This window comes from Pelodiscus sinensis, chromosome 14 (assembly GCF_049634645.1).
Source record: "Pelodiscus sinensis isolate JC-2024 chromosome 14, ASM4963464v1, whole genome shotgun sequence".
In the NCBI taxonomy this organism is placed as follows: Eukaryota; Metazoa; Chordata; order Testudines; family Trionychidae; genus Pelodiscus; species Pelodiscus sinensis.
Genome location: NC_134724.1, coordinates 42,675,043 through 42,702,172, shown reverse-complemented (window position 1 = coordinate 42,702,172; position 27,130 = coordinate 42,675,043). Strand labels below are relative to the sequence as shown.

At 44.6% G+C, this 27,130-nt stretch overlaps 1 protein-coding gene across 2 annotated transcripts in view; it reads right to left on the bottom strand.

The window, feature by feature from the left end:
- Positions 1–26,216, bottom strand: part of ANXA2 (annexin A2) — a 45,188-nt gene extending 18,972 nt beyond the window's left edge. The window contains exons 1-4 of one of the 2 annotated variants that reach the window (XM_075897688.1): positions 26,077–26,148; positions 24,962–25,042; positions 18,639–18,698; positions 14,255–14,354 (exon numbers count right to left, since the gene is read on the bottom strand). In XM_075897688.1, the coding sequence (XP_075753803.1) occupies positions 14,255–14,354; positions 18,639–18,686 (148 nt within the window). In that variant the 5' untranslated portion in view covers positions 18,687–18,698; positions 24,962–25,042; positions 26,077–26,148. Of the gene's footprint in view, positions 1–14,254; positions 14,355–18,638; positions 18,699–24,961; positions 25,043–26,076 lie in introns of both variants that reach the window. The other variant, XM_075897687.1, reaches the window with a different exon arrangement.
- Positions 26,217–27,130: the final 914 nt, after the last annotated feature.

The window sequence follows — 27,130 nt, the reverse complement described above, 5'->3', positions numbered from 1 at the left end:
GTCCTGCCACCACAGGAAGTGCAGCCAATGGCAGCACCAGTTTTCAGAACAAGTGCAAATGCCTCTGTGCACAGACTTAGAAACTAAGGCATGAGCTTGCTTGAAAAACTGGCCCTGGAATGCAGAGGTGATGTGCTACTTCTGCCTCCCAATTGACTAAGTGTGTGTCACTTGGGCACCAGCTAGGAAAGGCGTATGAGAGTAATTCCTGTAGAAGTGATGTGACATGCAATTAGCGACAGCCTGCTGACAGTTTCAATTGAGCAATTTCAATTAGGATTCTTAATAAAGCAGTTATTTTTCCAGTTCACCACTGAGCACTTCACTTATATTCCAAACACTGTGATTAGAAGAAAGGCCCTTTCTTCAGCAGCCCACAGGCTCACAAGGCCAAGGCCCGGTATGTCTACACTGCAACGTAAGCCCAGGATCCAACTGAGGCTCAAGTCTAATGCCCCTTCCACCTAAATACAAATCACGCTAATCCATGGCTTGGATTCAGGGACCCAGCCCCTACAGGGGTAAAGGGTCTGAGCCAAGTTAAGTTGGGACCCAGAATTCAAGCCCTATTTCTTTGCAGTGTAGTTAGGGAGGGCCCCAGAACCCTGTCTCAAGACCACACCCAAAAGCTTACCCCTCTGTTAAACAGCACCATTACCAAGACCAGCAAGTACGAGTCAGCTGATAGAGTTTAACTGCACTATTGACATGCCCTGGAAGTCCCCCAGAAGCACCCTAACATCCCATGGGCTGATTGTCTTTGCCCACTAGAAAGTCAAGTTTTCCCACACTGCACCACAAACAAAGGGCAAGAGCAGCCACATGTTGTGAAGGCACTTGGGAGTCCGGGATGTGGCTGGCTGGATCAGGCCCACATAATGCAGATGAGGGCGCTAGAGCCCCAAGCTGGGACCCAGGATTCAACAATTCCAAACCTGGAGTTACAAATGAGTGCAAACACTCAAGTCCTAGGTCAGGGGCCTCCAACCTTTTTATGCTTGAGATCACTTTCTGAAACCCAAATACCCTGCACCGCCTCCTTTATGCCCTTTCTCGAGACCCCACCCCTGCTCACTCCCTCCTCCCTCCCACTAGGCTGGGGCAGAGGGTTGGGATATAGGCTCTGGCCTTGGATTAAGAGATGTGGAATGTGAGGGGTTCCGAGCTGCAGGCAGTTGAGGTGTCGGAGGGGGTTCTAGGTGAAGGCTCTGGGAGGGCATTTAGATGCAGGGGTGCTCGGATCTAGGGCAGGGGCATAGGGTGTAAGAGGGAGTTTATGACTGGGATGGGGTTTCAGAATGTGGGTTCAACTGCTGGCCCTGCACCACTCCCACCAGCAAACTCCATCCCAAGTTCTGTTGTGTCCCCTCTCTGCTCTGTGGAGATAGGATACAGGGTGGGAGAGGGCACCTTGACATCAGCACCCCTCCTCTCCCTCGCCTGCCCTGCACAGAAAGCAAGAGGCTCTCAGAGGAAGGAACAGTTCCAAGGCAAAGTGCAGGAGATGGGCAGCAGTGGAGGGAGGGGTAGCTGAAGAACCGGCACGTGATAGCTTCTTGGCCAAACCAGTCAGGATCACCTGTCCAAGGCTCCAAGATCTACCAGTAGACCCCGATCTACTGTTTGGTGACCGCTGCTCTAGGTTAATAAGCTGTCTGTGAAATTCTCTCATATACATCCTAGTCCAAAGCTCAATGGAATTATTTGCCACAGGTCTCTTGGACTCTAATGGGTTTAGGATTAGGTCCATAACACTTCCCCTAAACATCTGGAGAAGAGAAATAGGAAAGCTGAGCTGCAGTTAACCTCATTCACCAAGGGCTAGGTAGTGTTACTGCACCAACACAGGCTTTTACCTTGCCAATCAATAGGATTTTAATAATCAATGTGTTCAAGAGGTGTCTTAGAGCTTTCCGGGATTAACTCTCTGAATATTCATTTTACCAAAAGAAAACCAAATCAGTATTTACATTCCAGCAAATAAGCACAAACTGTGTCCTAACTAATTTTTTGGTAGATCTCTTCATGGAAAGATGAAGATGCCTGAATGCATAGACACAACGCCTCGTCAGGAGAAAAGAAACAATTGTTTAAAAAAAATTAGCCACAAGTCATCAAAAATAAAAAAGAAATAAACACATGATTGTTAACAAAAAGCACTGCCATTGCCAGGGAACAAGGGGTTAAACAGACGTGCATGGAAAAAAGTTGGTGCAGCCACACTTTTGATGCTAAGTGGATCTGAATTGATGTGTAGAGGTTAGATTAGTTCAAGGCACTCTGATCCAATAAGGTAGGCGGTCAAATTTTCATAAGGCCTGGGGTAAAGATATATTGTTGTTTAAGTGAAGCCTTGTTTTCAATTCAGAATCTTGCTGCTTCAAATTTAATTTTCACACTCCACCTACATTTAATAAGAACAGCTGGTTTATAGAGGAGAAATAATATCTATTCCAACCTGTATTAAACTGCATGAAGCAGAAAACATTTAGCAATCTACCCCCAAATTTCTAACACCCATTAATTGTGTCCCTAATATTACAATTCAGTTGAAAGTTAGCCCCTAGATAAACTGTCCATTTATATCAGATGTACAGTACTGAATCAGTATAGCTGTCTGGACCTGTCACTCAAAGATAGAAGCAGAATATTACAGTTATAGGAAATATCTAGATACCAATTTCTTCCAGAAAATAGTAGCATCGACTGTACAGGGCCAAAGAGTTAAAAAAAGAGTGTCAAAAAGGTGCTCACGGTGTTATTGTTCTATCAGGCTAAAGTTTTCATTTGATAGCATTCCAGTGGCTGATTACGCATTCCTAGTTGTGGATGTAAAGAGGCCTTTTTTAGCTTTATTCTCTGATTCAGAGGCTTGGGCTTTATGAGTTTTATACAGAGAATCCAATTTTAAAACCTACGTGTCTAAAATTGGGGCATAGTTCTGTATTTGGACACTCAGATCAGATCTGTGATATGTAAAATAGGTACAGGTCCAACTTCTCTAAGCTGGGACTCTATGGTCCAGCAACATCTGTGATTCGGATATTCCAGGACCAGAGTGTCCCAGTGAAGGGATGGTGGCTGGGAGCCCAGCGGGGCTAGGAGCCCAGCAGAGCCAGGAGCTTGACAGCAGGGCTGCTCGACAGGGTTAGCAATGGGGGAGAATTGGCTGGGAGGCTGGTGGCCGGGCCAAGGCTGGGAGGGGTGGGGGGCAGTGGCAGGGGGCCCAGAAATTTCTTCCCCTGGTTCAGTAAAATCCCTCACATGGGATTGGTCAGGTCCCAAGAGTGCCAGACCAGGGAGGTCCAACCTGTATTTACTGGGAGTTGTGTGCCAATCTGAGAGCCCGTATTCAGAATTGGGTTGTTCTCACTTAGATGCCAGATCTGAAATGCTCAGTTTTCCAAAGGAGTATTGCAAATAGCTTCCTGCATATTATAGTGTGTGCAATGATGTCTGTAATATCGTTAGAAGACAACAGAACAGAATTGTAGTTACATACAGAACACACCCAATCTCTGGAAAGTCTAGCTGTTTAACAGTCACTCTGAGTGTTCTCTGAGAATTACTGACCCAGTAAATGCCCACGGAGATTAACCATCTGACACACGGGGAAAGCTGGAGAATATAAAATTACACAAATGCTGCTGTCTACAAAAGACAATTAAGGGAAACTTTTACAAGCCAAAACTAATGGAGCGCTTTCCTTATGTTGGCTTTTCGCCTGCTTCCATTGTTTTACTTTTTAAAATTACACTAAAACACCCATGATGTTTCTTGGGAATCCTGCACCTAGCTTGTTTCCTCATAGCAAAGCTGTAACTTAACAACACTACAAAGTGCTTGCCTGTACCTTGAATGCAACTCCCTTATCTTTAAGAATTGCTATTTCCTCTCATTTCAGGATTCACAAGGAGATAGATTCTTCTGGAAAAACAGGTAGCATGAGACAGTTTCCACACTTTACACACCACTCCATTTCCAGTCTCACTTGAAGGATGACAAAGACAAGGCCCATCACTGCTTAACTCTCATTGCTGACTTCTGCTGCTCCACCAGCCAACTCCCTAGACTCTCTGTTCTGTACCGGTGGGAGATATCCTGCAGAAAGGCAGCTGCCTTTTCATTTCTGATTCCTGCACTCACCAAAATCCATGATGCTCATGACATGTCAACTCCCGCTAGATTAGAATTACAGTTCCAGAATGCCAAGGTGGGTAAGGAAATGGCTCAAAAGCTGGCTTCTCTCACTAGCAGGAGTGGGTCTAATAAGAGATCTCACCTTCCCCTACTTGGTCTCTCTTGTAGCTGTGTTGGTCCCAGGATATAAGGACACAGCATCATTCCTGAAAGCATTAACTGATGACCTAACAAAAGAGCTCTTTGAGTGAAAAGAAAGCTCCATACTCTACACTCCACTTATCCTGCTTGGTGCAGTAATTCAAACTGATAAACATGTTTATTCTGCGCCTACCAGGTCCCATAGAAAAATGATATGGTCACAGTTAGGTAATTCAGCCTTGATTCTACAATGAAATCCACAAACTCCATTCCTTACTCACAAGTGGAGAAACTTTTGCTTCAATAAGGCTGAAAGAGAGAGAGAGAGAGAGAGAGAGAGTTCATGGTTGCAAATCCCTTTGCAAGATCAGGGACATGAGTGTGGAAGGGGAGAAAGCAGCCCAAGAACAAAAATCCCTGGAGAGTTATCCGTTTAAGATTCAACGTCCAAGTGAGACAGGGTACAGCACTTTCCCAGCAGCCTGCCATTTAAGGTGAGGTTTAGCAAACTGCCCGGCATCAAGTTCAGCCATACTGGCTTCTTGGTTTGGCACATGTGGACAGTTGTGGGCAAGTTCTTTTCAGCTCTCCACCTTTTGCTGCAGACCTGAAATCAGACTTGCTCAGAATACAGGCTCCTCCTCTATTTCCTGACTCCACTCTTTTGCCAAGGAAAGAACAAATTCAATAACTGAGCTAAGTGACAAGCTGCCAGGCTTGCTAAACATGTGCAATCATTTTCAGATTCTATTAGATGAGCTAAGCGCACAGGCAGATAAAAATCAGGCTTTGTCTACACTGAGAAAATGAGTACTGTGAAAAGTGTGTTAATTTTGTGAAAAACCCTTCAGCACATTGTAGAGACAAATATGTACTAGCTGAGTTACCCACAACTAGCCTACATGTTTTTAAAAAAGTTTCCTAATAAGACTCACTGCACCAGTGTAGGAAAAGACCCTGGTCCCCCAACCTCTGCTAATCCAGGAGTCACTGTCAGATGGCAGCCGGTTCCTGTAGACAGGTTAAGCTCAACGCCTCTGGACCAGCGCAGGTGATCCCAATCCAATCAGTTGAAGAGGGCTGGGCACATGGGTCTATAGAGGACAGCTAATGGGCAACTGGGAGGGTGGACTGAGATAGCTCCAGTGGCTCTCTCCCCAGAGTACAGCCTAGCTTCCGTAGCGGGTCCCAGGGACAAGCCACCAGGGAAGCAGCTCTGGGGCTGTTGCTCCCAGAAAGAAGCAGAACTAACAAACAGGAAAGCTGTTGGGAGCAGGGTGCCAGAGGCCCTGGGAGCCCTGAGGCCAGAGTTAAAGACTGTTGTTCTTTTTGTCTGCTAGCCTTAGTTCTCTTTATCTGTTAACCTCGGGTAAGGGCATAAACCTTGCAAAAGACAGGATATCGTACTATATGCTTTGGATCTGGGGAGGAGCACAGCACACATGCACACACAACACGTCAGCTTCTGCTAGGCCATTGATCCACTGCAGCATTCAGACAGCGTTAGTCCTGGTATTTGAAACTGGGAAAACAAAGTTTTAAAGCACTGGAAAAAATGACAGAACAAAATCCACAAATATTCATGTTAAAGTTTCCTGTTCACATTCTCAGGAGATGGAAACACACGTCTATTCATTGCTCTGGCATTCCATGGAAAATGCACAATTGCACATCAGTGCAGGGAAGTATGCAGCTAACAGCAGCTCTGGACAGGATACTGACTCACATTTGCTAACCAGGGTGGGGCAGAAGGGCTGTTCTCACTTGGCTGCTATTCTCTGGAATTTGGAATTTAACGCGTGTTTCATTCAACCTTGATTAAAAGCAAACTTATTTTTGCTCAGCATATTTTGCTTGTATATTTCTACTGATGAGCAACAAGCAGAATTGATAATGTTACTTTTAATACTTCCCTTTTTTTCCTAGCGTGACAGTTAAACTCTTTCAAAAGACTCCTACAGAAAACAGTTAAAATTTTCAACTTGAAAATCCATATATGACAAAACTATTCTTTTTTTGTCTACTTACAAGTTTTCTTTCATCCAAGCGGGTTTGTTGCTGCTCTACTAATTTCAATGTCAGCTTACTCAGCAAGAAAGAAGGGAAGCAAAAACCTCAGCTATGGAAATGAACAAACTGAAGTCGTGATTAGGTTTTTATTTTATTTTGCTTTAACTGAGTTACTTATCAGTCTTCCTCAGTCCCAGATATGGGCTCATTTTGATAAGCATCTAGGCACTGGAAAAGCCAGCAGATGCTTGTATAATCTCCCAGCAAAAAGTTGTGGTGCACTTACTTTACTGCAGGAGGCAGTCTACGTGCATCAGTTTATTTACCATGCGTCTTAGTTTTGCCTGTAATTTTCAACTAATTTTCTACATTTGTGTACAGCTACCCAAAACATGGAAACCACACTAGCAACAACAGTGCTGAGAAGGGATTATTCTTCAGAGAACTGTGCACCGTCGTATCTTGAGGGAAAACAAAATAAATGGCCTATCCCAGTTGGGAAAATGGACTATGTCCAATTTGTGTGGTTTCCTAAATAAAAGCTATATAAGAATGAGCAATTTCATGTTATAGTAGGATCAAGGAAAATTGGAATAATTAATGTTAGAGAATTCAGGGTTGCTAACACTATGCCCTTAGTGTGTTATTTCATGATGATCACAAGAATACACCAAAGTGTATGAAAAGTATTACTATTTTGACTGCATCTACAGGTACCTATATAGTTTTATGAATGTGGCTCCTTGAATCATTGTGGGACTATTAGATTGGAACTGCAATGTGTACCTTTTTATAATTGTTGGGTGACATCCTGGCCCCATTGATGTCAAAAGCAAAAGTGCCACTGACTTCAACAAGGCCAGGATTTCTCCCATGATATTTTGTTTAGTAGGGGTTGCTTTGCTGCTGCTATAAACAGTGTGACCAAATATCTTTCTCTGCAGTTCTGTATATTTCAGGAAGTATCTCCCAGAATGTGCTGGCTGGATGTTCATAAATCCATGTCAAAGGAGTTTTTCCTCTAAGCTTTTATTCTCACACATTAAGAGCACCATTTAACATGCACAGACATGCTGAGCTATCCACATACACAATACAATCTTTTGGGAAAATCTATGTATTAGTTGACAGTAACTCCTATGGATTCTCTATAAGAGTAATGCAATCAGTGCTTATGCTGCAAGTACTCTCACACAAAGAAAGAACTGTAAGATACAGGCAGTCCCCGACTTACGCGGATCTGACTTATGTCGGATCCGCACTTACGAACGGGGCTTTCTGGCCCCGGAGCTCACAGGCAGCGGTCAGCCACCTCGACCTCCGGGGCGAGAAAAGCTGCTCCCGGTGCCCCTGGTCTGCTGGGGACCGTCTCCAGCAGACCAGGGGCACCGGGAGCAAAGCGGGTCCCGCGCCAGAGCAAAGCCTCAGAGGCGAGGCACCCCCCGCTGCTGCGGCTTTGCTCCCCGTGTCCTTGGTCTGCTGGGGGGGGGGGGAGGGAGGCGCAGCTAGTGTGCCCCCCCCCCCAGCAGACCAGGCTTTTGTTGTGGACCTTGGTGCAGAGCAGCTGGGGCGCTGCCGGTTGGTCCCGCAGCGCCGCTCTGGGCACTACTGGACCAACCCGGCAGCATCCCAGCTGCTCTGCCCCAGGCGTCCCCAAGTCAGCCGTTGCTGAAAGTGACCAGCGCTGACTACAGGAAGCCCGAGGCACAGTTGTTCTGCCCCGGGCTTCCTGGAATCAGCCGCTGATCAGTTTCAGCAGCAGCTGACTTGGGGTTCTTAAGTTGATTCTGTATGTAAGTCAGAACTGGTGGTCAGTTTCAGCAGCGGCGGAATCTGGACGCCAGTTCCGACTTACATACAGATTCAACTTAAGAACAAACCTACAGTCCCTATCTTGTACGTAACCCGGGGACTGCCTGTATCTGTCCATCCCATAAATGAACAGAAATTTATCATGCAACTAGGTAACAAGTCTGTCACAGTTTGATTTTTAAATGGCAAAACCAACAGTTCAGTAATTCTAAGAGGTAATAATTCAGCAAAATTATTTTCAACAGACATGAGAATCACAATGTTCTATTTTCAAAAGGAAAAAAGGAAACATGGTATTAATTTATTAATTATCTAACTCTTACTTGTTCTGAATTGTAAGTATGCATAGCTACAACACATTTTCAATAACTAAACAGGTATGTATGTAATATATTAATACATACCCATACAAATAGTAAGCATACCTCACTAATTAAAAAGAATATGGACCTTCAGTGCAAGTTATATATTTTCTCTATATTGTATTTATTCTACTCTGGCTTTCTGAACGCACATCTAGTTATCTAGGTTTGTCTACCTGTATTATCCAATGTAACATGTACAGCGATGTATCAGCAGGCAGAGATGCTTGGCCAACTGAAAACAAAACTCTACACCGGAATGGGGAACCTCAGGCCTGAGGGCCAGAAGTGGCCCCTGAGTTGCTTGGATTTAGTTCCCAAGGCTCAGTGCTCCTCCCAGCATTAGGAAGCTCCAGCCCCCTCACCCATGCACTGTGGAGCTAGAGCACACAAAATCTACTAGTCTAGGCCCCCCTCGACTCTGGTGTGTGATGGGAATGTGGAGCGTGTCTTTCTTCTCAGTTGGGGGCCATGTCAGTGAGGGTTTGGGGAGGGGTCGCTTCTCACTTATGCGTGGTCCCCAACTGATTTTTCCCAAAAAAGGTTCCCGACCCCTGCTCTATGCCAACACCTACTTTGCACAGTCCCAAATGATTTTCTAACAAAATGAATTATGTAAAAAAGAAAGTGGAAACCTGGATTCCGTAATAGGACGTGTTTATTACACAGTTTTAGTGGGAATAAGCCAGAGCTACTCAATTTAATGGCATTTATGCTAACTCTGGATTGTGTAGCAGTTAATTACAAACTATTTTATGTAATCTGGATTAGCTCTTTTTAAATGACTTTTGGACAAATACGGCAAACTATCCACAGCTATTCTGTGCATTCAATGCATTTAATCCAAAGCTATTTCAGAATTAGAGCAACAAACTCTTACATTATGCAGTGGACACCGTGGTGTTTCTAGTAGAGGATAAATCCTACAGTGGGTACATTTAGGACTAAAAACTGAGTTGTTAATGAGAAAAATGAAATGCTTGCATTATGCTGCCTGGAGCCTGTAATCTGCAGAAGATGCATGCACTCTATAGATTTAAGGAACAGACTTTTTTTATTTAGCAGGAAGATATGGGGTAGGACAGATCAACACCAAATTAGAAAACTCTGGCTTTGTGATTCATGGTGCTTGGATTTTGTGGAACAAATGGATTAAATGCAGTGAGATTTCCCATTGGTTAAGAGTACTTTACAGTTGCATTCTAATACAATACCTTTAACCAGCGATGGACAACCACGGCCAGTGAGTGGGCCACATGAGTGTTCCTCCATCTCAGAGGGCTAACAAGACTGTCGTAACCAAAATGGTCTCCCAGGATAGTGTAGTTTTGCTAACTGCACTTCTGCACGTAGAATTTGCGGAGTGTGACAACTGAACCGTAACTGTATTTTGACTGGAAGCAGAAGGAGCGCATGGTTTTTACAGTCTACATTGTGTGCAATCAGCATTCACCTCACTCCATGTGCCCTTGTTTTACATGCATGTCATGTTAGTAATACCGGTAAGAAAAAAAACCTACGTGGATGTAAGCCAGCGGAATCTGGCAACCCTGCCTGTGGGCAACAGTAAACAAAATGTCTCAGGCCACACACAGAACCCTGATGAGCACCCTGCGGGCCCCCCGCAAAAAACAAAACAAACCCCAAACCCTCCCATATTAAAACCGCACCCAGATGTTTCTTCACAAAATGTATCAAGCTGTGTGGGAGACAACCTCAACAGTATTGCTATAACATAATTACAAGATTAAAGGATTCCCTGAGGTCACATCTGTCTCATAGTAGCACCATTGTCCAGACTCTGGGATCAAAAAGAAAGGTGGGGGTTTAACATACAATAAATGTATGTCTATGTTCTTGAGCCAGAAACATGATGGGCAATCTTCACTTTAATTTTCCGAGCTTTATTGAACTGGACAGCATGAGTAGTACATTTAAATGCTTGGTTACCTACATCATACAGTTGTTTGCTTAGTTATTTAAGGTGTATTATGAAATTTGCAACTTTTTGCTCCATTTAAACAGGACAAAGAAGAATACATGAAATTATTTTCTTTCAATTCCATGGTCCATTGATATGGTATTTTATTTATTCAAAGTACTATTCAAATAACAATTCCTGAGATAAGTATCAGTGATTCCTGGTGGAAATAAGTTCTTATGGGCATGTGAAGGTTTGCTAGTGTATAAATATGGAGTCTTTTTTGTTAAAGATCTGGAAAATGCTACAAATATTTTCCATAGTTTGCACGCAGAAGGAATTCTTAATATTGTCATTATACTGATATTTCTAGAACAGCAGAAGTACCATAGCAACAAAGATAGAATATCCATTCTCTAAACCTATCAGTTTTCTGCAGTGACAAGAGCCCAAGCTCCATATTCAAGTGATCAAACTACAAAGAAATGAAACTTTAAAGAAAGGGGGTTTAGAATTCTTGTTCTTTATCTCCTTTAGGCATGTTCTCTTTGGATAGTTGTTCTTACAATGGTTCAGTCAACACCAAAGCCAGAGTCTCCACACAGATACAAGACCAATCCTGCAAAAACTTATATGTATGAGAATGTGTGCTTAATATTTATGTGTACGCAGAACTAGTCCCGACTTTTGGTACATTTAAGCAGTTGAGTTCCCCAGAACTTCAAAACAAACTCAACAAACTGCTAGTTGAAAGAAAATGAACAAAGTTAGCCTGGCTTTTCCTGACAGGACAAGCCCTCCATTTCCCAGTATATTTAATGGAAATTACAATAATGAACTAATGATATGCCAGAGTAAATGTCTTTATCCAAAAGGTTCCACAGAACTTTTAAAATGTTTATAGTTGCCCTGTAATTAGCTCTGCAAAATACTTTTGATTAAACTAGACAAAACTATACACACAAAGCAGGGCCACATAAGCCTCACCAACCCTCACTTGCAAGAACGTTGCTTTGTTTAAAAAACAAATGTGAACTTCAGATTTTTTAAATTCACTGGGATTGGTCCTGCCTTGGGCAGGGGGCTGGACTTGATGGCCTCCTAGGGTCTCTTCCAGCTCTATGATTCTATTCCTACTTCCATAGGATGAGAGAAAAGGAAATTATTACTTCTCTCTGTGCATTGTCCTCTGGCAGTGGTGGAGTTCATGGTTTTGTTTTGTTAATTATAATTAACTAGAAGATTTACCTGGCGTTGCTTAAGTCCTTATTTTTTGTTTTTCTTCATTTAAGTAATTTCTCTGGGGTAGACATGGGACTGAGGATGTTTAAAGAGTTTGCAGGCTTCCCTGGGAAGAGAAGACTACTCCAGCCCTTCCTCTCTGCAGCAGGTTGGGGCCAGGTGAGAAGCACCTCTCCATGGCCACCCCAGCAGGCACAGCTTGGGGAAGGGTGCATGTCCCAACTGTAGGGCAGGGTCCAGGTTCATCTTCCCTCTACACTCCCCAGACAGAGTGAGGAATGCAGAAAACTGTGCACTTTCCTCTGAGTCCCTGATGAAGAGGACAGCCAGCAATACTCCCATACAAATCGGGAGGGCGTGGGGGGGCAAGAAGACCTTCAGCCCCCGCCCCCCTCCTAAAAGGCGCTTGGGAGTGGGAGTCTTGGGGCTGGAGCAGTCCTGGATGGAGGGGGAGAGCATGCACCTTTCACCTGTCAGGTAAGTCGGTCTCTTTTCTGTATGGTTTTAGAAGAAGCAATTCCATTCCATGCTAGGGATTTAAATATCGGTTAATTGAATAGTAGAGTAACCTCATGAAATGTTATCAGTTAGTCTACTATTCTATAGTCCCCCGGGACAGGGCTGACAGCCACTGTATCAGAGGCAGCAGCGTGAGGTGCCAGTTGGGAAATGGTTAAGGTTGCCAGGTATCTGGTTTTGAACCGGACAGTCCGGTATTTGAGCTTTCTGTTATTATCATGAGTGTCAGTACATAGCTGCATACTGCCTGGCTGGTAGACACGCTCACACTGCATGAGCATGTCTACCAGCCTGGCAGTATTCAACTATGCGGTAGGCGGGGAGGGGGCAGGATGGAATCCCCAGGGCCGGACTCGCCCATGTGCTCCACTGGGACCATGCGTGGAACAGGCAGCGACCCGGGATCTCCATGTGCCCAGGCCAGCTCCGTTTCCCACCAGCTGATTCCCCCCGGCCAGCCCCGCTCCGCACCGGCCAGTTCCCCCCGGCTAGCCCAGCTCCCCCCGACCGCCTCCCCGCCCAGCCCCACTCCCCACCAGCCAGTCCCCCCCCCGCCCTGCTCCCCACCAGCCGGACCCCCTCCCAACCAGCCCTGCTCCCCACCAGCCGGTTCCCTCCAATCTCCTCTGCCAGCCTCGCTCCCTCCAGCCCATCTGAGATCAAGTGTGTCTGGTATTTTTATCTAAACCATCTGGCAGCCCTAGAAATGGTCCGTGAGGGGAGCCATTTAAAAAAAAAAAAACAGCTCCCCTCGTAGACCAGCTGCCTGTTGCTTTGTGCTGTTGCTTCTGAGAGAGGTGGCAGCAGTCCCTGCCTGGTATGGGGTCTGAGCTCCCAGACCCAGTATAAGCCAGAACTGAGCTGGACTGCCTGCCTGCCCTGCTCTTAATATACTTGAAATGCAGAGCTGAAATCGGGGTAAGTCCCAGACCCAGCCGTGAGCCAGGACTGAGCTGGGCTGCTGGCCAGCCAGCTAAAACATTTACTGGCAGGGAGAGAGAAATGCGTGTAGTCTATAGCATTAACCTATAAGCTTTTGCTTACTGGTTAATTGACTACACTATTACATCCCTATTCCTTGCACATCCCATTTTCAAGGCACAACCAAACCCTTACCTTGCTTTAAGTTATGATAAGAGAAAGCCGCCTACCAAATTTGGTTGTCCTAGTTTTTACCATTTAGGAGGGTAATTCTTGAACAGACACACACATTCACGGACAGAGAAACTCTCTCGAATACATATTTGATTACAAAATACCCCTTTTAATATAAGAAAGTTTCCCTAGCACAGAAATGCCATGCTGTGAGGAACAGGCAAAGGTTTTATGCTATCGTTCGTTAAGCTTCCTCGACACAACACCAAGGAACAAAAGTGGACTTTGTTCAGATTCATAAAACTTAGCATTTCCTTCAGATGATAAATGGCTCAACTTTTAATGCCTCTCTGTTCTGCTTCTTGGAACAGCCTCAACAATTCCTGCCACACCCAACTCTGTTCTCTGATCCAGATGAGAGGAGACTCTGGAATATTAATCACACCCTTTTTTTGTTATGAAGGCGGATAAGATAGAGTTGCTGCTACCCTACCTGTCCTCTCCCTAAGTATAATGGAAGTATTTTTGCAATCTGTTTGTGATGTTTCTTCCTGATGTGATTCCAACAGAGATGTGGGGAAAGAGCTGCCTTTGGACACAACAAAAAATGCTATGCTGTACCAGTCTCCCTTTTAGCATGAGGGGAGGAGAGAAGAGGAGGTGCATCACAGTAACTATTCAGACAGCCACTGTACATTATGGGAGATGAAATGCAGCTGGAGAGCTTAGTCCAAAGAGAATTTAATTACAAAACTTCATTTTCTTTCAAAAAGATTTTTCTACTAGTAGTTTTAATCTTACTTTGACAAGATTTCAATACCATAAGTCACTAGGAAGAACACCCAAATCGAATGCCCTGGAATAAGGACAGTAAGTGGCAGGTCAAGAAACCAAGCTATCCATATGATACCAGCTCTTTCCTTTGCAAGTATAATATGAGAGAGAGAGAGAGAGAGAGAAAATATATATATAGACAGACCGACCGACCAACGGACCAATCTATTTCCCCTACCTTTGGTCTTGATGGCTGTTTCAATAGCTGCAGCATCTCTGTCAGCATCAAAGTTTGCGTATGCCTTGACAGTGGCATATGCAGTTGGAGGAAGAGAATGCTGAGATTAAAAAAAAAAAAAAATTAAAGTTTTACACTTTGCTTGTGGTTAATTTATTATTTCCAAAAGGTGAAGTATCACAGAGTCAGATTTTCCCAATATGCACCTGTGGACAATCTATTAATGTAACTGGAATTCAGCTAAGTGCCATTGCATTTGACCTTTTGAATATATTACTGTTCCAGGAACCCACGCACAGGTGTGTATTTGTCATTAGAGAAAGCACACACAAATGGGCATAACATCATTGGGGGTAGGAAGTAGTTATTCTGAGGACATTTCACCCTTAAAAATCTTAACTTGCCTAGACAGAATTCAAAGAAATTCATTCCTTATGGTCATTTGGAAAAGATGAAAAAAGTTGAGTCAAAATGACAAAGCTCAAGAAATTTCAAACAGATAGTCTGCCTTCAATTTATATCACTCATAATACCATGATGGAGGTAATTGGAATTAATAGCGAATAAGTTATGTACAGTGTAGCAAATTCTGTGTTCTATACTCCTGATGGATTTTACAGGAGCAAAACAATTTTAGGATTATTTTCAAGGTATTGCATCTTGAAAAGCATCCCAGTAACCACACAAGGAATTTTGAAATGCTTGAGGCCTGATTTCCACCCAATTTCTTTTCAACACTTATTTCTTTTGGACTCTTCCTTTAAACTCTTTAAGGCAGTGGCTCTCAACCTTTCCAGACAACTGCCCTCCTTTCTGGAGTCTAATTTGTATTGCATATTCCAAGTTTCACCTCGCCTTAAAAAAAAAAGTTACTTGCTTACAAAATTGGGCACAAAAATGCAAAAAATGTCACCACACTGTTACTGAAAATAATTCCTCATTCTCTCATTTTTATAATGATAAAATAATGCAATTGAAATATAACTAGTGTACTTAAAATTTCAATGTATAGTATATAGAGCAGTATTAACAGGTCACTGTATGAAATTTTAGCTTATACTAACTTCACAACGGTTTTTATGTAGCCTGTTGTAAAACTAGGCAGCTATCTAGAGAAGTTGTACCCCTTGGGGTATGCAGAGGTCTTCCAGGAGCTACATGTACCTCTGGTAGAAAACAATGCTTGAAGGTTAAGGTCAAACTGTTAAAGAAGGACACGTACACAAGGCAGCCTCAGAAGCACCACTGAAGTTGTCCACGGATGAGATATCTGCACACCTATTTACCTCGATTACAATGTCACACACACTGGCTGTGTCTAGACTGGCCAGTTTTTCCAGGAAATCAGCCGCTTTTCCGGAAAAACTTGCCAGCTGTCTACACTGGCCGCTTGAATTCCGCAAAAGCACTGACTTCCTACTGTAAGAAATCAGTGCTTCTTGCAGAAATACTATTCTGCTCCTGTTCGGGCAAAAGTCCCTTTTGCGCAAAGCTTTTGCGCAAAAGGGCCAGTGTAGACAGCTCAGATTTATTTTCCATAAAAAAGCCCCAATCACGAAAATGGCGATCGGGGCTTTTTTGCGCAAAAAGTGCATCTAGATTGACCACGGACACTTTTCCGCAAAAAGTGTGTTTTCGGAAAAGCATCCGTGCCAATCTAGACGCTCTGTTCCGAAAATGCTTTTAACGGAAAACTTTCCTGTTAAAAGCATTTCCGGAAAATTATGCCAATCTAGACGCAGCCACTATGTCCTCTTTTGAAAATCTGAGCTAAACAGCCTTTTCAATCAATGCAGTCAGAGTTTGGTCCAGAGCTACACCACAAGATGCACAATTTCCCAGAATCTATACATTTACTGCCAACAACAGTATGGAAAATCTTAATGCACTTCTGGAGCAATTAGTGTGCCTGAAAGATTCTTACCACAAAGCCCATATGTTATAAAACACAAATTTGAAGACTATAGATGTTAAAATGCATTTAATCAAGTAAATGCTCAAAATTTCAGCAGTTACATGGTTACACGCAGGGTGACAGGAGCCAGTGCACGCAAAAGCCAGGTTCCTGCCTGCCCTTTCATGGTGCTGAAATAAGAGTTAATCTGGAACAGTTAATTTACTTTGAAGTCCCATTTCCTTTATTCTGGATTAATTTGCATATATAGATAAGCCTTTTCTCCCTATAAGTCTGATGCAATAAGCATAAATATCACTTTTGGGACCACGTCAGACTAATCAGCTCTTTTGGTGTAAACAGTGCCCTGCACACCCAAAGAGTTAAATATCCCTTTGGGGAAATATGTTCTAGAAAGACTTGTTTTGGTTTTGATAGTAAACTGGCTGAATTCCTCTGCCTGGCCAACCAGAGCAAATAATTCAACTGTTCTAGCCTCTTTTAGTGCTTCTCTAATATTTGAGAGCAGCATAAAATTCTAATAAAACAGACCTCTTGATGCTATGTGGCAAGGCGCACAAGGGATGCACAGAGTTTTACAGAGATCTCCTGGGTCAGCTAAATACATGATAAGTCATCAAAGGTGGCATGTGAGGTCTCTACTAAGAAACAGCAGCTCACTAGTCATCCTAATCATTGTGAAATGTATCTATGTATAACATCTAAGAAGTTATGTATCTATTCTGGAAATTACATTCTTCAAGCCTTGAAATTAGAGGCAGGTCACCAGGAGGGGACATCTCTCTGACAGCTTCTATTCTGGCAGAGGGTAGTAGACATTTATCTTTCTGTCTGGTCATGTGGCTCACAAGGAGCCTATTTATGTACTGACTGAACCACCGGCTAATCAAAATTGTGAAATTGACAAGAGATTGTGAAATCTATACCAAGGCGCGCACAGCAAGATGGTGTCTGGCCAATGAATAAAGATCAAAAAGACTGTTTTGTATATTGGGGTTGAAAGAGACACCCATGAGCCTTCATGTACTGGATTAGCTGGCAGCATGTTTTGTCTTACGAAAAAAAAGGAACAGTCAGGACCAGCTGAAAAACACTGGAAGGATTTTGGGGTCACGATCTACAGGAAATGAAAACATTCACTACAGTGTTAGAATTCAGTTGATGAATTTTACATGTTTCCGTGACGTCCACTTGAGACCACTTGAATGTTTCTCTTTGTTAAATAACCTGCTGCTTGTTTTCACTATAAACACACCTAAGTGCAGTGTGTGAAGCAGAGAACTGATCTGAGTAAGTGATCTCAGGGTGCGTCTCCACTACTGGGTGGATCCTCACTGCAACAATAGAGCCACTGGGGGGCAATTTAGCAGATCTAGAGAAGAGCTGCTAAATCAACTGCTGATCACTCGGATGTGGCCTGTTACTCTAATGGAACAAGAGGAGTTCCACAGAAGAAACTCTCCCAATGACACAGCACAGTGTGGACCGCGCGGTAAGTAGAGCCATATGTCCACTTGAGTTATGTTACTAACGCAAGTAAAATTGCATAGCTTAAATCAATTTGTTCCCAGAGTGTAGACCTGCCCTAAGTGAAACTGGTAAGCTGGAACGTGCTGCTTCTTTGGGAGCAGTCAATCTGTGACTATTCTAGGTAGCCAGTGGATCAAGGCCTGGACACTTCAGGGAGACGTTCAGAGGACTGGGGGGTTAGAGCATTCTATTGATAACCCACATAGAGACAGCGTGGAGCCTCTGAGGGGAGTGTTGTGTTGCCCAAGGCCGGTGAAATCAAGACCGACTCAGAGTAAGCACACACAAGGCTCTCTCGTGCTGAGGGCAGATGGTAGCATGATGCCTCATAACACAGAAAGGGTCATGGTATTCATTGCTTCAAAATTCCCTGATCTTGCGGAGCTTGTTGAGGGTAGATTTTAATGTGTGGTTGGACTGGACAATTCTCTGCTGTTATTTAAGTTTTCTGTTTTATTGGTTAGCTGAGAATGGCCAAAGAAAGTTTTTTAATGAGTCACTTGAACCTTTTTGCCATATTAACCCAGCTCCACTGCTCACTTGCATTAGGAGCAAGCAGAACTTAGCAAAAGCTCTCCCATACAGAGCAAAAGTATGGTAATTTACTTCATCACAAGCTCCAAAAATAGGAAAACAAAGTCAATACAGCTCGGCAAGTACCAGCCATGAAAACGAGCACAGTCAGAGGAAGCTACTGTTAACTCATTAGCAGTCAGAATTGCAGAGCTGGGATTCACTTCCTCCCTGATTACAATCATAGCAACCACAAATTCATGGCACAACATCCTGATATTTCACTGGGTCAGTTCAAGTACATGGAGCCTCACCCTTACCATTAATACAGTTGAGTCTCCGCCCTAATAAACCCTGGAAAGGAAATAAGACACGCGTTTAAGAGAAAGTCAAATCTCTTTTCTAGCTCCTCACAGTGATACTTACATCTCCTTCAAGGCTGAGCTTGCCTAGAATTTCATGGACTGTAGACATCTTGAAAGGAAACTGAGGGGGAAAAAAGAGAGAGAAGAGACTTCATATACATTTTTGTACGACGCACACTGCAACACATTAAACAAGCCCTCATATACAATCGTACCAACATTGGGACAATCCAGCAACAAGTAAGGGATTAATTCAATAGTATACAGCAAATGGCACACATAAATGGATAGGAATTAGTCTCCGCTCTCTTATGTGGCAGTAAGTGACCATTGTCACTCAAATCTCTTTTACCGAGCTTTTAAAATTTAGTTAGTAAGTTTCAAGAATGCAGTGATGTTGCCCAAACTACTCCCATTTACACCCCTCAAAAAAATTCTCCTCCTCCTCCCCCCCCTCAGACCCTCCCAGCCAAACAATGCTACTGCCCAGGCAAAGAAACCAAACTGGTCAGGTCTCCAATAAGTCAGAGAACTCCTACCAACAAAAAATTAAAAACACCTCAAATAGATTTCAAAATCAACCCCACCCATCAACTGAGGGCCACTTCCTAAAAATCTCTTATGAGTAATTACTGCTTTGCTTGAACACCACACCACACTAAGGATAATACATTAATGAATTTTTGCACACACACGATGACCAACTCTTTTTAGTACTGTATCAACAAATTTCTTTTAGAGCTTCTACACCTTTGGCCCAGATCATGGTCAGAAAGCAATTACAAACAACTGCTTAAAGCCAATGACCCGCAACTCAGAGGCTTGAAATATCCTGAAATTCAGAGAGGCCGTTTGCATTTTACAGAAGCAACTGATGTTACTTGATATGGAACATTGGGGCCAGAATGCCTGCCTAACTTCCCATTTGAATAGCTATGCAGTTTCTAATATTGCTACTAAAAATAATGATAAAAATTACAAGCTGGGCACAAATAATGATTAGCAGCATGATTTTCAGAGCATAGGTGATAAGAACCCATCAAAATACAGACTCCAAAAGGAACATACAGTACAGTGCAGTGGGACAATACCCATCATTGTGGGGTGGAGCTTCTGTTGCCAAAAAGTTTGTACATTTCACATCACAGCCAGGGCAACAACTTCCCTCTCCGGAATATTTGATGATGCTAAGCTGGCCGAAATTTTCAAGCATCTAATATACTTCTAGATAGTCAAAAAATAAGCCTAATGTGCTTAGATCCTATAAACTACAAAAATGATTATTTTAATTGGAGAAGTTGATGCCATTATGTCATTATTTGCCCGACAAGTCTGGTTTTTCCGGAAATGTTTTTGCGCAAGAGAGCCAGTGTAGACAGCTAAAAACTATTTTGAGCAAAAAAGTCCCGATGGCGAAAATGGCAATCGGGGCTTTCTTGCGCAAAACCGCGTCTAGATTGGCACAGATGCTTTTCCGCAAAAAAGTGCTTTGTGGAAAAGCGTCCGTGCCAATCTAGACGCTCTTTTCCGCAAATGCTTTTAACGGAAAAACTTTTCCGCTAAAAGCATTTGCAGAAAATCATGCCAGTCTAGATGTAGCCCATGAGTAAAGGGAAGAGGAGGAGAATTTTTTCAACAAGTTTAAGCAGGAGGCGTTTGGGAAATACCACTGCATTCCTGAGTATCTGGCAAGAAAGTAAGAACTCCTAAATTCGACCAACAGGGAAAGAAACGTGGCTGTCCATGTGACGATGCCACTGCAACAAGCACTGATAAACTGTTTCACTGATTAAAATTGCAGATTGCCTTGTAGAGACTTCAGCACCAAGAAATGTAGTGGAAGTGTCAAACAGGGAAAAGGAACAAGCTAGATTAGACAGAGGACAGAGCTGGCATTTCAGCCAATAGGTGGAGAAATGTACCCCTGCTAACACCACTAATCTTAGGCAGTACGCTCTGTTAAGGTGTTGGAAACAAGGCATTAACACTTTTAAACCAATAGCTTTTATATTACTTGCATCTGGATAATATTTAGCACACATGGGATAAGGATATCTGTCCTCAGTACACGAGACTAAAACTAGAGTACAGGCAGTCCCCGGGTTACGTACAAGATAGGGACTGTAGGTTTGTTCTTAAGTTGAATCTGTATGTAAGTCAGAACTGGCGTCCAGATTCAGCTGCTGCAGAAACTGATCAGTTTCAACAGCGGCTGAATCTGGACGCCAGTTCTGACTTATTCTTAAGTTGAATCTGTATGTAAGTCAGAACTGGCGTCCAGATTCAGCCGCTGTTGAAACTGATCAGTTTCTGCAGCAGCTGAATCTGGACGCCAGTTCCGACTTACATACAGATTCAACTTAAGAATCCCAGGCATTTCCAAGTCAGCTGCTGCTGAAACTGATCAGCGGCTGATTCCAGGAAGCCCGGGGTAGGGGCTTCCTGTAGTCAGCCACTGGTCAGTTTCAGCAGCGGCTGACTTGGGGACGCCTGGGGCAGAGCAGCTGGGGTGCTGCTGGGTTGGTCCAGTAGCACCGCCGCTCCTCAGCGCTACTGGACCAACCCAGCAGCACCCAAACTGCTCTGCCCCAGGCGTCCTGATTCAGCTGCTGCTGAAACTGACCAGCAGTGGCTGAATCAGGACGCCTGGGGCAGAGCAGCTGGGGTGCTGCCCGGTTGGTCCAGTAGCGCCCAGAGCGGCGCTGCGGGACCAACTGGCAGCGCCCCAGCTGCTATACCACAGGGGTCCGGAGCAAAGCCGCGGAGCACGGGGGCAGCGGGACAGCCCAGACGCGCCGTGGCTATCCTGCTGCCCTCGAGTTCCGTGGCTTTGCTCTGCTTTGCTCCCCGTCCCCCTGGTCTGCAGACCAGGGGGAGGGGGGGGCAAAGCAGAGCCAAGCCGCGGAGCGCACCGGCCAGCTGACAGCCCAGATGCGTCTGGGCTGTCAGCTGATCGCGCGCTCCGCGGCTTGGCTCTGCTTTGCCCCCCCCCCCGTCCCCCTGGTCTGCAGACCAGGCGGGGGGGGGGGGGGGGAGGGCAAAGCAGAGCCAAGCAGAGCCAAGCCGCGGAGCATGTGGGCAGCGGACAGTCTTGTCCGCTGCCGGCGTGTTCCGCCGCTTTGCTTCCTCTCCCTGGTCTGCTGGAGACCAGGGAGAGGGAGGCCCCCGTTCGTAACTGCGGATCTGACGTAAGTCGGATCCGCGTAACTAGGGGACTGCCTGTATAGTCAACCTCACAATTGCTCCCTCCCGCCCGGGCCCTGGGTCATACTCCTCCAACTGCCAATTCTCCTCTTCCTCCTTCCCATTACCTCACGCTCCATATCACCTCCCTGTTCCCAGACACTTCCAAAACACATCCTTTTAGTCAGTTTTCCAACTGCCAGCCCAGTCCTCAAGAGTAAAATTGGGAGCCAGTTGCTCAACTGACAGCTTATGTTTGAGGGAGGTCCACGAGCTGCAGACAAAGATTTGGGTGGAATTCTTTCTAGACGAATTCTCATCTACTTCCCAATTGTCAGAAATTTTTGTTGATCCTTCAGCTAGTTTCCAAAGGTGGCTCTTTTGAAAGAGGATGAGAATTCTAAGGATTGATACCAAGCAAAGAACAACCCTCTTTGTGTCTCGGTCATCAAAAGATGGGGTGAGCAGGAACAATCAGCCAGTGCTGTTAAACAGCATGATGATATTGTCAGGAAAATGGTCAAAAGAAAATAGCCCTGTTCCTGAAGTACTTTGCTTTACAGTTTACACCATTACATATTATGGCTAAGAAAGAGACCCTGTGTAATAAGTTACAAAAGATAAGAAATAAGGATTCATATTTTTAATACAAAAAATAAAGCTACATCTTGTCCATATCCCCGAAGCACCATAGTTTTAGTGATGACTTCTTCTCTAGCCAAATAAGCTATCACAAAAGTCTTATTTTTCGTCAGTCCCTTCCTTACTCATCAAATACTTATCTTCTACATTGCTCAAGTTCAAGACAGAACTGAGCAGAAATGCCCCAGCTGTTCTACAGCTGTGCAAACTAAGTTTGTTTATTATGGTTACAATTTTGATCCATGAATGATTTTCCCTTTCTACCAAGCTTGTCTTATTTCCCATTAACATATTTAATAAAGCAGTAAAACAGCCTAGAATGCCATACAATATGTATTTCTGATATCAGGCCTTTTTTCATATTAAAATATAATCATTTCTATAACAATAAATACCAGAAACACTGTTATATTTCAGTGTAGCATAGATACTGTAATCTCATCATATCTAACCTGCCCTAACTTGTTATAAGTGTCTGTAAAGTTTGCATGCTTGTAAGCACCCAGAACAATAAGAATCCTTAATTGTCTGAAGCAATCTAGGTGGGATGGGAACAAAGTTCCACTTATTTCTCTATGGAATAATTAAGCGTTAGTATCAAAGGGAAGAAGTTTGCATGAAATAGTCAGTTTTAGGGAAGAAATCCAGAACAATCCAAGTGGAAGAGGAAGCCACAAGAAAGTCGTAAGGTCTTGCACAATCCTTAACCATGCTGATTGTGAGGACTGTGATATGGCAGCCACATGAAAGCTGAAGTATTTGCAATTCTCAATAAAATTAAATGTTACAAACAAGGTAATCTTCCACTTAAGATGCTCTAAAATTGATCATCAGGACATGTGACTAAGAAAGCCTTCGGTCTTGCATGCCACAATGGACTAAACAGTTAAAGCTGAAGTGAATGCAGTTGCAGTATAGTCTTTCACAGAGCAACTTTCATCAAACAGCTTTCTGCAAGTCTTCCATTTCTAAATCAAATAAAAACCACATTGAATCAGGCTTGTTGAAACAGAAAACTTGAACAGAGTCCAATAACTGAGCTAACACCCTCTGGTACAGCTGAATGCTCAAAGAGTTACCAAATAACAACGCTATAGTAACCAAAAGCCAATCAGAAACAAGTTTAGTACACACACAAAAAAACAAAACCTGGCAGCATAACGGGGATTTCTGTAAAATCAAGGTTCCAGATAAAGATCTTCAGTTACAGTATAAATGCTAGCTAGTCACAAGTTCCTTCATTATAATTTTGGCCCAATATATGTCAAAAACTTGTTACTGGTACAGTTCTGACTAGCACTGTTTGAATTTTGGTATATTTAAATAAAAACCACTCCTCCTTAAACTGGAGGGAAGCTGGGCCTCTACTCCAAAGCCTTAGGGCAAGACTTCATACTTGCAGACAAACTGAAGCAACCTGTTTTTCTTCAAAAGGCTATAGTGTGCTCCTGAATTACTATTTCTTTATTTCAACAAGAAGTCTCAGTTATTCTTTGTTGAGACAAGACATAGTTCAGACGTGTGCAGGTCAATTGCCAACAATCTTACTGTTCTGTGTCTGAGCCCCACCCTTCCATCAATATACATGCCCATCAGGCAATCTGGTGGCAATGCTAGCAGATAACGTTGAGTTAGACAGCCTCAGAACTCTTGGTTTCTGAGCACAGCTCATGAAAAAAAAATGTGCATAGGTTCCAGGAAAAAATGAGGTTAGCTGAACAAGCAACAATCGTTATGTGAGGAGGCAAACCTTCTGTACCAGCCTGAAAACGTGCACCACTCTTACGGATTTCAGAAAAAGGTGTTCCCAAACTTATGGTGCAAATAGACAATGAAAGAATAGAAGCTATTAAAATCAGGAGCCCATTTGGTTTAACTCTGTCAACCACACCACCAGGGTGTGGCAACTCAGGAACTCTGCTCAGAGGCTAAGAGTAAAATGGGGAGGAGGAAGAAAAGAATAACTAAAAAGAAACAGAATGTCTGTTCTGAATAGAACAAGGACAAAAAGTCATTTATTTGAATTTGATTGTAACTGAAAATACAAGGATCAGGGTGTATCCACAAGCGGTATTCCAGAGCTCCAGGGCAAATGAAGCCATAAGTTGATTACATTTTGAAAGTAAAAGATTTCACAGGCCATATCTGAAAAACATTATTTCAACCCACTAACAGTGCACACTATTTCGGTCATTTATTTCCACATTCAAACATGCTGTTTATTCAGAGTCCTAATGCATGTTTCAATAGTCTTATGAACAGCGAACCCTAAAACTGTACCTGTTGGGCAGTGAGCCAAATTTGTGCACAGACTCCCTGAAAGCACCCGAGCAATACTCCTATGGCTAAAATAGAGAGTCATATTCCTCGCCCACCCATAGCATGGGTGGCACAAACCCACTCTGGTACTGATCGGAACAGGGCCGAACACAGAATGGCACTCCAGCCACATCACGGTACTCCATGACACATAGACAGAACGTATGTGTGTGTTGTGGGGCAGATGGTTTAAATCAACTGAAGTTCAGCTATACTGATTGATTATTAAAGCTACTGTACCCGAAGAGGAAGTTTGTAGGGGCAGAAACCGCTAGAATAGCTGACTGGCTGTTGCTTGCACTTACACTGCTTCACCACGCCCTGAGAAAGCAAGGGTGAATTAGTACTGTTTCTCCAGCAGGGAACCATTTACCGGGTTATTAACAGCACAGGCATCAAAATGTTATTGTGTCTTAACATTAGCTTAGGAACATCTGAATGAAATTTAAACTAAAAGCTGACATCTCAGCTGACTGTCTAAAATAAAATGTCTCTACAAAACTTCTAGTTGGAAAGTGAATAATGGCCACTGTGGGAAAATTGCTCATTCATTTAAAGAGCCTTCATGTATTTAATAGGGGAAAAAAAGGGGGTTTAGTTCTTAAATGACTTTTTAGGAGTTTGAGACCCACTCCTCCTGCTAGGAGTTATGAAACTCCCTGTCGCCCACCCCAGCAAAAGATAATGAGGAGATTTCAATATGGTAGGTTCCAGCGAACAAGTTTAAAAGTAAGACTTTGATCTGACCTACTGAACCCCCTGAATGTGCAACAAAACAGTGAGAAGAACTTCAAAAGAGAGAAAAACAAGAAAAATTCAAAAATGTTTAAAAAAAAAGACGGGGGAGGGGAACCTTTACTCACTGGAGACCACACCCAACACTGCAGTCTAGCTATTCCCTGATTACCTACCCTGCCAGCTAACATCCTAGCAAAAATGCTGGTATTTGCAGCATGAGCAATTGTGAGACTTTATTATTTTCTTGCAGATGCTCTTTACAGCCTCCTCCGTTGCTGCCATTCAGCTTCTCGCCCCGCCGGAACCCGCTGCCAGCCACACCGTGATCTTCGATCCCCGCCTGGCTTCCTTCCAATCCAAACTTTCATCGCGAACACGAGCGGCAGACGCAGGGTGTCCCCCGCTGCAGCGCGTCCCCAGCCCGCCCCTGCCCAGCTCCGCGGCTCACCCCACGCAGGGAAAGTGTCTGGTTGGGAAAGCTCCGCTCGGAGTCTATGGACACGCGAAAGCGAGACGCCTGGTTCAGCTACACTAGCCCCCCCGCAGGCATTTCCCTGGGTGCTTTGCTTAGCCCCCCCCATCTCAGCAGTGCCAGGCTGGGCCAGGGGGCTGCTCACCTGGGCAAGGCACAGGCTGCGCCGGGCTCCTCGGGACGCGGAGAGGGAGGCTGATGGCAGCTGGGTGGGGATTTTGTACCGAGCCACATCCACAGTCTGGCCTAGTCTCCACCCCCTGGCGCTCCAGCCCCCTCCCCCTTGCAGCCTGCGGGGCGCCCCACCCTGGCCGGCTCTGACTCATCTGCCTTGGACTCAGGCCGGGCGCCGAGGGCGGAGCAGCCGCCGCACAGCCAGGGCGGGCAGGGCGCTCAGCCAGGGCGCGCAGCGGCCAGGGGGACCCTCTCTCCAGCCCCAGGGCGGGCACGTCCCAGAGATTTTTGTGGTGCCCAGAGCCCGCGCAAAGTCCCCCCCTCCAGCTGGCCTGAGGCTCAGGGAGCGAGTTTGGGTGGGGCAGAGGGGGAGCAGGGCTGTGGGGGGAAGTCTGGCTGCAGCCTGTGGGGAAGGGCGTACAGGGGGTGAGGGCTGGGAGATGAGGGGGGACAAGGTGGGGGTGCAGTGCTTCCTGGGGTACTCCCCTCGGGCAGTGGCTGCTGGGCGGCAGGGGGGATCTTTGTGTGCTGCTGCCCGCAGGCAGTATCCCTGCAGGTTCCCATTGGCTGCAGGAGCCTTTGGGGCTGGTGCACCAGGCAGAGACACCACCCTGCCCAGGGGCCACAGGCATTTGCCAGCAGCCCTGAGGAGCCAGCAGCTAGAAGGTGCCTCAGCCCTGCTGTGCTGCTGGTGGCTAAATCACCTGCGGGCAGCAGGCAGGCCAGAGGATGTATGAGGCGGGCGGGGCGCAAAGACCCAGGCCCAAACTTTGGTGGAGCCAGGCCAGGAATGTTCTTGGGGCCCGGGCCCTTGGATCCGGAGAACTCGCCATATATATGCATAAAGCAGAGGGGCAGAGTGTTTCCTCCTACCCTCAAGGGATTCCCAAGATAACCAGGCTAGTCTTAATAATATCCAGGTCTTAGAGCGTTCCAGAAAGGATGTCAGGCTAGGTACCCCCATTTTACATATTAGGAAACTGAAGCACAAGTTAGAATTGACTTGCCCAAGGGCATCAGCAGTT